At 40.9% G+C, this 15,206-nt stretch overlaps 1 protein-coding gene and 1 pseudogene across 2 annotated transcripts; both read right to left on the bottom strand.

The window, feature by feature from the left end:
* Positions 1–551: 551 nt before the first annotated feature.
* On the bottom strand, positions 552–4,018 carry LOC133023820 (noggin-like; annotated as a pseudogene).
* A 78-nt stretch (positions 4,019–4,096) lies between these two features.
* On the bottom strand, positions 4,097–13,864 carry LOC133023804 (target of Myb1 membrane trafficking protein-like). Of its 2 annotated transcripts, none has more exons than XM_061090885.1 (15): positions 13,677–13,864; positions 11,168–11,252; positions 10,543–10,621; positions 10,182–10,331; positions 9,201–9,335; positions 8,956–9,105; positions 8,025–8,141; positions 7,134–7,267; positions 6,977–7,019; positions 6,691–6,823; positions 6,217–6,283; positions 5,100–5,175; positions 4,901–4,960; positions 4,743–4,782; positions 4,097–4,616 (listed from the first exon to the last, which is right to left on the bottom strand). In XM_061090885.1, the coding sequence occupies exons 1-15, from the start codon at positions 13,747–13,749 to the stop codon at positions 4,471–4,473; spliced, it is 1,488 nt and encodes a 495-aa protein (XP_060946868.1). In that variant the 5' UTR covers positions 13,750–13,864; the 3' UTR covers positions 4,097–4,470. The 2 variants fall into 2 exon arrangements, with proteins under 2 accessions (XP_060946868.1, XP_060946860.1); XM_061090877.1 differs by having other exon boundaries at positions 6,691–6,826.
* Positions 13,865–15,206: the final 1,342 nt, after the last annotated feature.

Here is a 15,206-nt window from a genome sequence, read left to right on the forward strand (position 1 = left end):
TGTATTCCCAGTATCAGTTACAGTGGGCCTAGTACTAGTACAGTATCAGAGAAATGGACATATTCATCCTTGCCTTAAATTCTACATAAGATGGTGAATAACTCCATGATAGCAATGATGCACAGAGATGCCACTGCTCATGTAGCAATTTATTGACGACAATTGTACCAAAGTAGATAGAAATACCTCAAAGGAACAAAGTGTTTAGTAACGGGAGAACCAGGCACACATTTATATTTATGATTTAATATCGCCATGATTTCTTTGGCTTTAAAAAATATATCATTATTTTATTTTTTCTGTGTTGCTGTCAGGAGTCTGAAGGTTGAAACAGGCAGTTATTATAAATGATCAGTAGACAAAAATAAAATAATTAACATGGCATGCCCCCTTAAAATACTTATAAATCTTATAAAAATTGAACTAAACCCATAAAAAAATGTTTCAGATGACAACCAATATATATGGATATTTAGTTGAGAAAATATTTATTTGGTAATTCGGCTGTATTTAAATACAGTACATAAAGAAAGTAGAAAAGAATAAAACAGATATGAATGGATGACACCACAACTGTACACAGCGTCTCAACCATCCATGGCCCGGAACAATATCAAGTAAGTTCACAACTGGTCCAAATCTCCCTGAAAGTCACAAACAGCGGTTGTTGCTCTCAGTGTATAAACAGTATAACAGTTTCTGCTGCCACCGGAAGTGCCTCTACGAGCTGCCGCTGCCACGATTTGAGCTTCTGGCTCACCCGTGCGGCTCCTGAGAGGGGAGGAACCCGGATGTAGAGATTCTGATGCACTCACCGACACTCGGAGTTTTGGCTCTCAACCCAGTGGCAGTGGTTTTAAAAGCTTGAATGTAGTGACAACAAATAGCTTTGTGGTCAGTTTGAGGGATGTATCCTAATTGTTGTTCTGCGTCAGAGTGTATGGAAAAAACTACCTCTAAACGTGTCCCTATTAGGGGAGGGGCCAGAATGAACAGCACAGTGAACATTTCAAAAACCAGGTGGCAGTAGTGAGTCTTTCCCCCTGATCTTATTAGGGCCCTAGCACCAACAGTGCAAAGGCCCTACTGCTCATCATTTGATTATATTCAGGCAAATCAATCACATTTTTAACAGCTTGAACATACTCAAGAACTCACCAAAATTTGCGTGCACCTCAGGCCTGGTGAAAATGTACGTATTCTGGAGTAATTTGAAAGGGGCCAACAGCATCACATACAAACACAGCCCCTGAGTTTGCTTTCACCTATTCACTGTTATCCTCCTGTCTGGAGCCGTGCTAACCCTTTAAGCTTTTACATTTAGAACTATGAGGGCATCACACAAAGAAAACAACTTGCGTCAACATTATCTCAACTACAAACTTGTATTTTGCAAATGTCACGTGAAACAAAAGCAGAAACTTTCTGCAAAAACACCATTACACGGTCAGATGCTATTTTAGACAAAGCACTTCTTGTAAGAAAAATAAATTTTGTTACAAAAATGACACAATCAGTCAAACATTTCCCATGGGTTTTTCATTTGGCAGTTGACATTAAGTTTCTTTGCTGTAAAACATTAATTAATTTGTCACACTTTAAAACGCTGAAAATGTTGCCCTACACATTGAAACCACAGCCCACATGACCTGAATGCAGCACAACCCTCGAGGGGCCGCTGGGGTCTTAACAAAGACTGTTTAGCTTCACTGATACCAGACATTTACTTTACTTTTAGGAGGAACACTTGTGACAGGAAGGCTGGAATATTCGAGAGTAGAGACACAGAGTGATTAAGTAACATGTATATTTATATAAGAGAAGAGTATCTTTTTATTCAGGCATGAAAACATAATACATAGTATACATAGTCAACATTGTATGTAGAAAGATAGTGAAAATACACAGGCAGAAGCATGATGCTTATATATGCCTGTCCTACATAACTCTCCATCCAATTCATCATCCAGATATAAACAAAGCAAAACTAACTGATTATTCACACTTGTAACCCTAAAAAAAAGCTTCACAGACCTATCCAGTTACACATTCTAAACTTTACATTTGCATTGTTCCACAGTCTAGCCCCAACATAAGAAACACATCTCCTTTTGATCCCCTTTTTGGCTTTTTGTATCACAAATTTGCAAACTTCTCTTTAATCATATGTACTCTCCTGAATTGAAAAATATCTTTGAACACAACTTGGGAGTGACTTTCATTTAACTCTAGACAATAATTGCATTATTTTTATAATATATAAAATCATGTAATTTCCTCACATGGGATTTTATAAATAGTTCTTTTGTGTGATCATAATAACCTGCCTTATTGATAATACGTATGGCTCTTTTCTGGAGTATTACAATGGGGTTTAAAGTGGTTTTAAAAGTTGACCCCACAGTTCCACACAGTACGATGGATGAGGAAGTATTAGTGAACAAAACAATGATATGGAAAGCATCATGATGTAATGCATCTCTAGATTTGTACAGGATTGCTACAGTCTTTGAAAGTAAACAGTGCACATGCAAATAAAAACATTAAACTAAGGATATGGGTTAAATTGTCTGGTTGCCAAGTAATGTTGTTGAGGATAAATTCCAAGAGGAACATTTATTAGATTCTGCCCAAAGCCATGTACAGCACATGTCTCACTTTAAGGTGCCTCAATTGCAGAATAAAATACATATTGTGCATATTGTAACCAAGCTGCAGCCGGTGAGAGAAACATTCACTTACATGAACAGTTGGATGCTGTAACCACAGGATAAGACAGTTTCCTCCATGAACAACTCTTCATGGCTTCACTCGTCCCCACTTCTGCGCTGGCGTTGTACCTTTAGCTCTTAATCTTTCTAGATCCAGCGTCAACCTCCGTCTCTGATCTCCAGGCAGTGCCAAGCCAGAATATTTACGTGTGCGGTCTGAGCTCTCACACATTCCATTCCCCTGTGAATGGAGGAACTTCGAACTTGGTCCGATCTTTCGCAGTTTGTCTGCCGCAGCCAGCGAGGCCAGAAAGCTGGGCCCAGGTCCTTCCACTGGTAGGTTAGTTCCCAGGTGGCAGAGCGTAGCAGCCAGGATCGAACCGAACTGGCGACATCTGGAGGAAAAGGACTCAAGCCTAAACCTGCAGCTTCCTTCTACCGCTTGTGGTGATGGTTTGCTGCAGCTTCTTTCAGCTCTGGCAGAGGATTCAGGTTAGTGGGTGATTTGCCAGGCCTTGTGTCTCCATCCAGCAAAAGCTGCCTATCAGCGTCACCCTCAGTGGCCCCAGGTGGCTTCTCTATAGATGTCCAGAAGGGGTGGAAAGAGCATCCAAGAAGACCCAGGAGGCGAGAAGGCCGGCGGTGTCTGGTTTTGAGAATGTCCTGGTCAGCAGAGTATATGGACGCATTGGCTGCGAGAAGGACAGGAGACTGGCTCTCAGCATAAGAAATGGTGAATCAAAGCGTGAATCCTCCTGGTCATGAGGGTTTGAAGGCTGATTCTGTGTTGACATATTAGAAGTAAGAGCTTCAAATCCATGTAGAAGGAGGGACACGGAAATCCAGCACACAGTTGAATGCTACACACATGATCCTGTGTCTGTATGATTAAACAGAGGAATGTAAAAATTGTTCCTCTAATCTTCCTCTGGCTGCTTCAGGGACTCAGTGTACTCAACACCAGAAATCCTTGAGCTCTTAACCAACAACATACTGAAAATGATGGCCTTATCACACAAACAGCAGGCGTATTATGGAGTATGGCCAGAGCCCAACCGTAGCTCCCACTTCTCCTTCAAGGCTCTAAAATACAGCACGGCTCTGCTTTGGTTTGGTTTCATGTAAATGTGTTGATTCCCAGAAGTAGAAACAGAAAAAAAATATTTACATATTTCACACAAAGCAGGAAACAAGACAGGAAGAAGCATGATTTGACCTCGATTAAGAGGAGCTGTGTCACCAACCCCAGACACAAGATCTTCAGAAACAACAACTGAAGAGTTTTCTAACACAAAGACGACACTGAGATCGGTTAGAAAACAAGCTCCAGGGAAAATTCACTTCATGGCGGCTAAGAGAGGAACATGTGAAAAAGAGGACGGATGAAACATGTTTGCAGGACAATGTCCCGTTTATTCTCATTTACACAAAATCAAATTTCTTCTTGGAAGGCCTGCGATGGTGTAATATCAAATATATGTTCAACTGTAAACTCTTGTTCACATCGACATTAGAATAATACATTTCATAAATACATCCACATAAAGTTGTTCTTACAGAAAGGTACAAAGAGCAAAATTAACTAAGAAATACTGCATACAAGTTGATTAGGCACTAGTTCTGTAGTGTCAGGTTTTTACTGTGTGTGTGTGTGTTTTTGTTCGTGTACATGCCTGTGTTTGTGTGTGTGTGTGCGTGTACAGAGATAACCTGACTTGGCACAGCCTGTCTGTATGCTTAGCCTTCCACGTCTCCACACTCAGAGTGAAAAAAGGTGGTCATGTGATCTGTCCTGTTGCTGGGTTGCCGGTGGAGGCGGTCTGGATGCTACGGGCGGCATGCTGCTGCTCCCCTGGCTGCTGTGGTCTGCTGCCTTTGCCCGATCCTCCAGAAACATATCAAATTCTGCAAGAGACGTTTACAGTTAAAGGTGTGTGTGTGTGTGTTTGTTTACATATGAACACACATAACAGAGCAAGATCTTCAAAACATATTTAAAATGAAATGGCGGTGATGGGGCCTGTTACACACCTTCACTGGACACTCCCTCACTTACTGAGGACTGCTGCCCCTGCATGTCCAAACACAAGAAAACACAAAGGGTAAAGTTCACATCCTACTCTTATCAATCACTCTCCCTCCTGACACTCACAGCATTAGTGCACATTGAAAACAGTATATAGCCTCACCATATCGCCGGATAACCACTTGTCAATATTGTTCTGTGGAGAGTTGTTCGTCTGTGGCATCTAAGGGGAAAAGTAATCAAGAGACAGACATGATGACCCTGTGTTGTAGCTATGTACACAAACAAAAATACACTTTCTACTTTCAAATGAAATCTTGTCTTCACATCCTGGTGTGTGTGTGTTACTGAGGTTCACTCACTCCTCCTGTGACCTGCAACCTGGTGTCCAGAGCTCCGGCGAGGCCTTCCACTGCTCTTGGGTCCTCATATCTGACACTGGACACACCCATCAGGCACATATTGTAATAACGTGATGTAATGTGGGTTATATTGAAGTGTATAGGAACTGAGAGTTGTGTGGCGGAAGCGGCAGCTGTCATTACTTCAGATTTGCTGACTTCTTTTTACATTTATTAAACGGCCATATCATAGAACAACACGGGAGATATGAGACAGAAGAGGAGGACACGCAACATGAGTGCCCAGGTAGGAATCAAACCATGGACATTACATTTATGTGACATGCACTGTTACCATACGTCTTTACTTGTTATTAGGGATGGACTTTTTTAGTATGTGATGCAGTTAAGAAAAAATCTAAATCAGCAACTTCACAAAAATACCTTGGCCTTATACTTCACTTATATATTCCAGGCTGCACACAAATATACAAAACACATGTACTGCCAGCATGAATTATGATATGACCCCATTTCAGACCTGGTATTAATATCTGTCGTGAGTGATTCTAAGTGAACACACCCATATGTATCCTAAATGTGTCCCGAGATCCAATCACATCTCCCATTCAGAGGTGGGCTGGGACGTATGAGGCCAATGGGTCCTGGGCCACATATAAAGGCCCACCCACTCAGCTGACGTCCTGTGACTTGCTAAAGTTTCCCAATAAAAAAACATATTTTCAAGCTTCTCACTTTCCATATCCTGATTTGACAATATCAACACCGACCACCACACAATGATTGATACTGTTCTAAAATTGGTCAAAATCTGTCTTGATAGTACAGGTACATGAGATTCATTCAGACCCTCCTGATCTCTCTCTCTCTACCTCGCTCATGCCGACACACACACACACACACACACACACACACACACACACACACACACACACACACACACACACACACACACACACACACACACACACACACACACACACACACACACACACACACACACACACACACAAACACACACACACACACACATTGTCAAGTCCAGTTGGATCTCTCAGAGCGGACATTAATACCAGGTCTGAACAGGTCCTGTCTGTCACCAGTAAGCACCACTCACCTTTTCCTCTGATCAGCCAGGGAGCTGCCTCTTGTCTGAGCAAACATGTCAAACTCCTCCTCCTCTTCTGAAAAGTAGAGGTTCACTCATGAAGTCACAACTCAATGTAACAACAGCCAAGATTTCGTAATGCATCCTGTAGTCTTTGTAAAACATTACTCACAAGCAAACAAATGGTGAAAACATAACCTCCTTGGTAATAATAAAACCCTTCTGACTGATCCTTTCTCCACATACAGATCACATGGTACAACAATGCATCTCTTTAGGATTTACTCCATGGATCCATTGTTGCTTTTCCTACTATGTATATTTCCCGCCCATGTGATGTACAGCTACAACATCCTGTTTTTACCAGACATACAACAAATAATAAACGCTAGAATTTAGTTACAAGAGAATATTAATGTAGATTTGCTGTTCTAAAATAAGGCCCATACAGTATGAGGTTGTGGTCATACAGCGTTGACTCACTGTGACTGGCCGGTTGCCTCTGATTGGTGGAGGTGCTTTCTGTTGGTTGGCTGGTTGTTGGGATGACAGCAGGTTGGCTGAGAGTGGGCGGCTGTGGGCTGACATCGATGAGGCTTGTATTGCTGGTAGAGCTCTGCTGAGAGGAGGACACGGCCCACTGGGTGTGAGTAATCTCTTACAGCTCACGTGACAAAGACAAGAAGTTCACACTTCACAGCTTTTTGAGAAATGCAGTAGTGCGTTCATTATTTCAAACAAAAGAGGAAGACAACATCTGTCATCGTACCTGCGGATGACTTGAGATCTGGGCCTTGTTAAGTCTGTCAAACCTGCAATACAAACACAATACAGTGAACGTGAAATAAAAAAACATACATACAGCTATTCCTGAAACGAGCCCTGTCTGACTCATTTTAAACAGCAAAAGCTCGGCTGCAGCTCACCTCTCGTAGCGGATGAAGGCGTTGTTGAGGTCATCGTTGACCACGAGCAACTCCTCCATAAACCCTTCATCCAGCAGCTGGGGGATGAGCTCCACCACCCGAGTCTGCATGTTCTTACACACTGAGTACAGCTGCTGCTCACAGAGAGGGAGAGAAAAGTCAAGATCGTTAAAAATCCTGACCAAAATATGTGTTTTAAGATCAAATGGTATTGACTTTTTTGGTGTAGCCAGCTACATCTATTTCTCACATAAATCACTAGCTCCTACATTTCTCAGCATTCTTTTGACTACAACACAAGAGGGAATCTGATTGTGCATTCATTTGTCGTTGGAATAATCGGAAAATGTAGTTCCCAAGTGGGAAAAGTCACATGAACGCCACCTCTAGTTTGAAAAACCACTCAGGAAAGTCAAAGAGTTGCTGACATGATCACTTTTAAACCAATTGACATGATCTTACATTCAGCTCCAGAAAGGCAGCTACTAATGTCAGCTTGTCACATTTTTGTCACTTGCAAACTAGACTTTTTCGCCATTTCAGATGTTTTTCTGTTTAACATGCACATTTTAAGTTATTTATATGGCTGTCACACCTAATCCGATTTTCTTCGCCCTTCGTTATTATGCAAATATTGGAAGGAGGTGTCAAGACGTTGCTTAAACGTTCAACATACTTCTACAGCTTCCATGTTTTTTCCGCATTCTAACTTCAAAGCACATGCTCACAACAAAGTAAGAAGACTGACTTCACAACTCAGGAAAAAGGACCTTTCCTCTGACTCCTTACTCTGAACATAGAAAGTGGATCATAAATGGTGGGGGCATGTTTTCTCCTTCTGTCACACTATGATAAGACATGCTAGACCATTGTGACACATAAAGTACAGACTTGTAGCAGCTCCGTATCATCAGGCTTGCTCTGTCCAGGTACGAGCTCATTCAGCATTTCAGACATCACTGTGAGATTCCCCTTCACCAGCGCCAGCTCGCTCCGCAGCTTCTGCTCCTGGATAAATGCAAAGAAAACTAAACACGGCCATTCTACAGTTTGTTTGTTTTTTGCTAACTGTTAAGTTTAACACTTAGTCAGTTAGTGATACAAGCAACATAGTTATTTTTTTAGTCTGATTTGACTTGTCATAGCACAGATAAACAGATGGAATTAATATTGTTGACACTAGATTCACTGCAATGCAATGAAACAACAGATAATGTTATACCAGTAGTTTAAAAGTTAAAAGCAACTATTCAACTTCAGTTTCAGCAAACACATTAAAAGATTAGTTAAATCAATTTGATTGACAGAATGATATTTTTATTCTGAAATCAAATGCTTAAATACTCTCTACTTGTGAAATTAATTGTTTTGTGTTATGCACTGTTGGTCAGACAAAATAAAGAAATTCAAATGTCACATTTGTTTTTAAACAAGCCCTCAATTGATTAGTCAAGAAAATGAGACAGGAAAATAATCAGTGGTTAATCATCTAAAGAGGAAATCCTCCAGATAAGAGAAAGCTTAGTTGAACTCCTAGACCTGATTAAAGATACAGTGTTATTTGTATAAAGTGTGTTCCAGAAGCTATTTTAAGTGAAACCTCACAATTTAATGTGTTTTTCGAGCTGTAAACTGTTAACAGTCATACAATTCTGATTGTTCTTTGATTAAATACATTAATGTTGGTTTTAATAACAAATGTATTAACGAATATTTAAAAAAAATCTACATTTAGGGGTTGAACATGGCTCATATCACCCAGCCATTGCAGGGTCAATGTTAGAGTTAACACTAGCTGACAGCTGTTATTTGGCAGTGGTACCTGTTCTGCAGACAGCGATGCCGGTCCCCCATTGGGCTCAACTGGAGGTGAGGCGTTCAGCTCGGTCGCCTCTACGGGAGCCTGTGGTTGTGACTGATGAGCTGGAGGAGCGACAGCGGTCACGTCAGGAGTCTCGTTTTCTGGGATACTCTGCGAGATGAAGGGAGAAAGGTCCAGCATATTTAGAATCACACGTTTCTGCTTTGATTTGATGTGGTACTTATAAAATCTGCCAGCAGTCTCACCCTGTTTGGAGTGTGGATCGGGGACAGAGCGTCCAGGTCCGTCATGGGGAACTCCAGACCTCGCCTCCTCAAGTCGTCATACACATACACCACCCCGGCCAAAGAAGGAGAGCTGCGAAATGCATCCGCCCAGGACTGGAGATGGGAGCGAGAGCATATGAGGCCACATAGTAAGAATGAATGAATATCTCGTCGCGAATCAATAACACAGTAAACAGTCCAAAACAAAGATCACATGCGAAGAGGAATGGAGCGAGAAGAGACAGAAATGATCCTTTAGCGTTAACAAGCCTGATTCTGTCTGCCTGATGTTATCATTCCTCCTCGTCTGTGTTTACAAACAACTGGTTCTGACCATGAAGCACAGAAATGCATGAAGCTATTTAAATGACAAAGAATACTGAAGATAACACTGTTGTACATGTCTGCAGACGTAATAGAGTTGAACTTGAGTAAATAATAAAAGCTGTGGGATGTCAACATACAGCAAGAAAAATACACCCACTGTTAAAGTAAAGGGCAGAGTAGTGCTGACACAATAATGGTCAATTGATTGTCTCAGTTGGTTTTTTAAAGCAAAAATGAGAAAACGGTTTCGATTCCAGCAGTTTTTTATAACTTTTATTTTCTAAGCTTTTTGTCAAATGTTCTGGAACGAGGGGCCACTTTCTCTTTGCCCAAAGCTATAGTGTTAACAGTCATCAGGAATGGTTCATGGATGTTGGACATAGACTTGTCCCCTCTCTGTAAACTGTGTCCCCTTCATGACACCTGATTTACAAAAATGAGAGATCTTCCACTGAGCTGCTAGTTGGACTAAATGAGAGGAATTGTGGTCTGTTAAAATGCGTCGGGTATGTATGACCTACAGACATGAATATATCTTGCATATTAAAAGAAACAACCAGCAGATTAATTCATAATAGAAGTTGCATTAGACAGTTTCTATCACACTGTCCCCTGAAGGAAGCATCCCCTTACCTGTATGAGGCTGAGTACCCTGTCATGGAGGGCGGTGGGTGGGTTATATTTGGGCAGAATGGAACGAACCAAAACCCCTTCAACAAACTCCTGCGATGACACGAGGACATGGAAGCGGTGGCCACAGTTCTTCACACAAGCCTCAAGAACCTGTGAGACCCACAAGATAAAGAGACATATTTAAATTTAAATCAAAACATAAAAATAAAGCTTTGGTCGTCATGTTCTCATTACGAATGATGATCCACTATAAGCATGTGCACTGAAACCATTGCCTCTAGACCACAAGCCAATCAGGATCTGATCTCATGAACAAATTCATAAAGCATTTATATACAATGACCTACAGATGGTAACTCACAGTAAGGGCCAACATGATCTCTCTGAAGTTCTTGTTTCCTATGATCCTCTTCTTTAGAGCTTTGACCGCATCTTTGGGACTAACAGGGAAAACAAACGTTGCATCAGGTGATCATTGAACTTGTATTCACAGTGTTACTATTTAAAAAAAGAAAATTAAAGGCAATAATTGTTAAAAAAAAAGATAAATAGTTTTTCTGTTCATGATTCAAATGTTCAATGAACGACAATAATGTCTGTTAGTAAATAAAAACGTTTTACTGTAATACAAAAAACACACTTTAGACTTACGTTGACATTCTTCCCAGCATCACAAACCAAATGGCAAAAGAACTATAGAACTGGTCTTTAATGTAAGAATAAAAGCCAGCACCAAAGAAAAGAATGTAACCGTAAAGGTTAAACTGTAATACAGTGTAATAACTCATCAGAAAGGTCAGGCAGTGTGCACCAGATCATGAGACTGTGCCGGGTGGCCTGGATTTGCCTCTTTCACCAGTAATCATGATACTGACTTGTACTGAGAGGTCAAGAACAGGACAATCTCAGTCTCCACTGGCTCGTCTGCTCCACTGGAGAGATAGAGACCAAAAATAACTTAGCAGAGGAAACAACATTATCCATACCCCTCGTCCGTCTCATTGATGATGTCACATATCTCTATGTTGAGACCCCAGTCCTCTGACTGCAGAGCGCCGCCGGTTGCTCTTTCTGTCAACAGAGGGACAATCAAGAGAAGTTAGAGTAATACTACTGACATGGAAACAGACACGTCACAATAACCAGAAGAAATACTCCCAGTATCAAGATAACTGAGTCATAACAGGAAGTCATTTTAGTTGGTCTTTTTAAGGATTATTTTAGAAATAATTTGCGGATAAACGAGTTAATTTAGACAGATATGTGTGTTATGATTCATATAATTTAATTAAATGATTTATTTAAAACAGTGCCAACGCTGTGATTAATTATATTATATTAAGAGACAAGAAGCAGGATCACCACATGACTGTTTCAAGGTCTGCCTTCATGAGAGGTGCTTTTATTGCTATATCCCTCGATCTTGCACAAAACTTCACATTTCCAGTTCTGATCACTTGAGGTAACATTAAAGAATCTGACAATTTAGTTTCAATCTTAAGTACCTTTACAAAAAAATAACTGTTAGTTAAAAAATACGTTTAAGTTTGACCTGATTTTACCTTTTATGGTGACTTGGCTAAAGTATAAATCAGCTGTGAGCACAATGCTGAATGTCACCCTGTTGAACTTGATGGCAAACAGTGGCTTATTTATGTGTGGTTTAGCCGGTATTTATGCATGGTGCGTTATGCATGCTCCACCATCTCCTGATGGAAACATCTGGCTCTGTAGCTGCTGAACACTTCACTATGTTCACCAAGTAGTCGCTAACTTTGTCCAAATATAGTTGCTGGCCAGAAAACCAAAACAACTACAGATAACTTCAAAGTCAGTTTCTCCATATTCAAATGAAATGCTCATTAGCAACGCTTAAACAAAAGTATCTTAAAGTAGTGAAGGTCTGCTGCTCTTCAAAGAAGTTGACTGATTTGCTTTAGAGACATTTCAGTCACTAGATCCAGATTTTTATTTGGATCTGCACCAAATTGCACACAGTCATAAATATTAGCCCTCTAAACATGTCAGGTTTTTTTTCATCAAGATCCATAAAAGATTCCCCCCGATATGGATACACAAATAATTGAATTGGTTCATCCATCTATCTATCTGTCTATCAAAAACAAATGAATATAAAAACACAACCTGGAGCTAATTAAGGCAGCCTACTCATAAGATATAGAGTTTTTCCTGAATTCTACATTTCCCATAATACGGCCAAACAATCCATCAATTTATAGCTTTAGTGCCAGAAAGAAAATGTAATCTGGGAACTGCACTGCTGGTTGAGAGAATAGGTTTTCACCTCTGACATAAAAAGTTTAGCAATCAAAGCCAGCTTTCTTTGCACTCCACCCCTCACAGGCTCCTCATAATCTCCTTCATTCCTTTCCACCAACACAGCCCTCCAACCCCCCCTCAAAGAAAACCTTCACCATTGCTTTTCTCAATCCCATCGGGTTCCCTCCCCTCTCCACCCTGCTGCTGCAGCCTCCACTTCATGTGACTGTCAGCTGCTTCTGTTCTCCTTTGCCTCAGACGGAGCTGAGGCCACTCTGATATTTATGCGCTAGAAAGTGAGAGAGGTTGAGAGGAAAGAAGGAAGAGGAAGGTCGGCTTGAGATCTGATGGGTGTGTCATACTCTCTCACTACTCATCACTGTCCTCATGACACCAGTAGCTGCTGCTGGCCTCCAGTGGTTTCACACATACAAAAAAATCACCCTGAATTCAATGTTATTTGTATTGCACCCAATCACAACATATTTTACCTCAAGGCACTTTACATTGTACGGTTGAGAGCTTTCAAAATAAAAGAGAAACCCAACAGTTCCCACAAGGAGCAGCCCTTTAGTGACAGAGGAGAGAGAGAAACCTCTTAAATTATTATTATGTGCATCGACCGGTTGGGGTGAGAGGGGGAGAGAGGAAGGGGTCTGGCAAAGAGGGGAGAGAAGTGAGGGGGGAGAGAGAGAGAGAGAGAGAGAGAGAGAGAGAGAGAGAGAGAGAGAGAGAGAGAGAGAGAGAGAGAGAGAGAGCACCCTGCCGCCATCAATGAGGAAATGTATATCTGCTTTAAAACTGGCACGACCTCTCATTTCCTTCTTGAACCGGAGCAGCGGTGTTCTAAACTGTTGTGAGGCTGGAGCTTCACTCAGCACATCTGTGAGTGAGGAAGTGAGAGGAAGCAACAAGCGGCTCTCTGATTGGCCACGGCAGCTGCCACTCTACCACAGCGACCAATCGCAATCGAGACTCCGCGAACCGAGTCCCGCCTCCTCTGCGTCATTTTCTCTTCAGACTTTTCTTTTTACCTTTCTGTCATTATTAAACATTTAAGAATTTGAAAGCCAGGAATAAAAGCGTGTTTCGGTCACTTTGAGCCCCGTGGGTGTGGTTATAACAGGTATTTAAATTAAGCTACTGATGTTTGTTTATTCCAGCAGCGCAACGTCTAACATTGACACATAAAGTTTGAGAAGCAAAGCGACTCACCGATTCTCTGGCCCACGGGCGTGGAGTAGGGGTTTCCTATGAGAAACTCCATCTTCTCCCCGAGTGAAAACATGCCGGCAGACTGGGTCCAGGGCGTCCAGGTGGAGAGTTGAAGTCCTGAGCTGCTGCAGCCTGTGTTGTTTCCTCTCGGATCTCAGTGAACACCGCTGCCTCGGAGACGCGCTGGCACTGTGAGCGGTCACGTGAAAACACACAGAGCCAGGAAGCAGCATCAACACACACCGCTGCCCTGTGATCACATCACACACACACACACACACACACACACACACACACACACACACACACACACACACACACACACACACACACACACACACACACACACACACACACACACACACACACACACACACACACACACACACACTCCCTCATACACACACATAAAGGATTAAGACGCTTGAGCTTTGATTAAGGCCCCAAGTAAAAAAAAGATCTAAAAATATTCAGAAGTTTTCAGGACTAAAAATAAATAAAATCGATTATATTCCAAAAAAAAAACCTTAAAGGAAGTTTGTTTAGCAAGGCCATTCGAGGTGCTTTTAAAAGACTTCATGGTAAATTGTGAGAGCAACATGTACTACACTACAAATAAGAGGTACAGAGAAATCAAATAGAGGATAGAATTAACTTTACGTATATAAACAACTTTAGAAAATGACAAGCACAACAGTAAAAGCAACCGTGCAATGTAAGAAATGGGTAAATATTTGATTTCAATAAAAGGTCATGGCAAACGGGAAAGTCTTCACCATTTAATTTAAAGAACTGAGAGTTGCAGCAAACATGCAGTCAATTCTCTGGATGCCTGTTCCTAATAAGTATTTAGTTTTGAGTACATAAAATGAGAAATTCCACAGTTTAAAACTCATTCAAAGTAAAGGCCTTTCAACTCTTAAATGTAAGCACTGAAGCAACTTACTTAATTAAAGTACAAGTATTTCTAAATTGTACTTGAGTTCCACCATTGATTATTGGGTTTAATGGTATAGGCAGGGTTAGAGTATGGGCCGGTTGTAACAACATATTTTTTTGTATGTATAATATGTTTTTTTTAAATCTTAATCGTTGACTTTAGCTTTCAAATAAATTGACATAGACTTATTCTGAAATAAAAGAGTGAATGAGAATATAAAGGTTACATAAAATAACACAAATACCTATATAAGTGTTCTTAAATGTATTAAGGTAGTTTGTACTATATTTCAAATGCAAGCATCATTATAACTGCACTTGAGGTGGCTTTACCTTTTCCTCTATCTGTTTTCATTCCCATCTCAAATTGCCTGAAGATAACCTTACAAAGAGATCAATTCTAAACAGTTAGAAATGCGAGAGAGATCTGATTATCTGCTTAATCAGCCTGAAAAGATTTTATTCAAAGAAATGTTAAACAGGTCCTAACTCCCCGGGGGATTCATATATCATATTTCTTTAAACAGTGTGAAAACTTGTAACAGATAATATGTGCAAGTCGGGTCTTTGTGTACAAATACACTACTTTTG

The sequence above is a fragment of the Limanda limanda genome, chromosome 2 (assembly GCF_963576545.1).
Source record: "Limanda limanda chromosome 2, fLimLim1.1, whole genome shotgun sequence".
Lineage (NCBI taxonomy): Eukaryota > Metazoa > Chordata > Actinopteri > Pleuronectiformes > Pleuronectidae > Limanda > Limanda limanda.

What these genes read in the sequence shown, in the direction of transcription:
- LOC133023804 (XM_061090877.1), bottom strand. Translation starts at nt 13,749, where the DNA reads ATGTTTTCACTCGGGGAGAAGATGGAGTTTCTCATAGGAAACCCCTAC. An exon ending in AGATCATGTTGGCCCTTACT is followed by an intron (nt 10,332 to 10,542) that starts GTGAGTTACCAT and finishes TGGGTCTCACAG; the next exon opens with GTTCTTGAGGCTTGTGTGAA. An exon ending in AGATCTCAAGTCATCCGCAG is followed by an intron (nt 6,827 to 6,976) that starts GTACGATGACAG and finishes TCCTCCTCTCAG; the next exon opens with CAGAGCTCTACCAGCAATAC.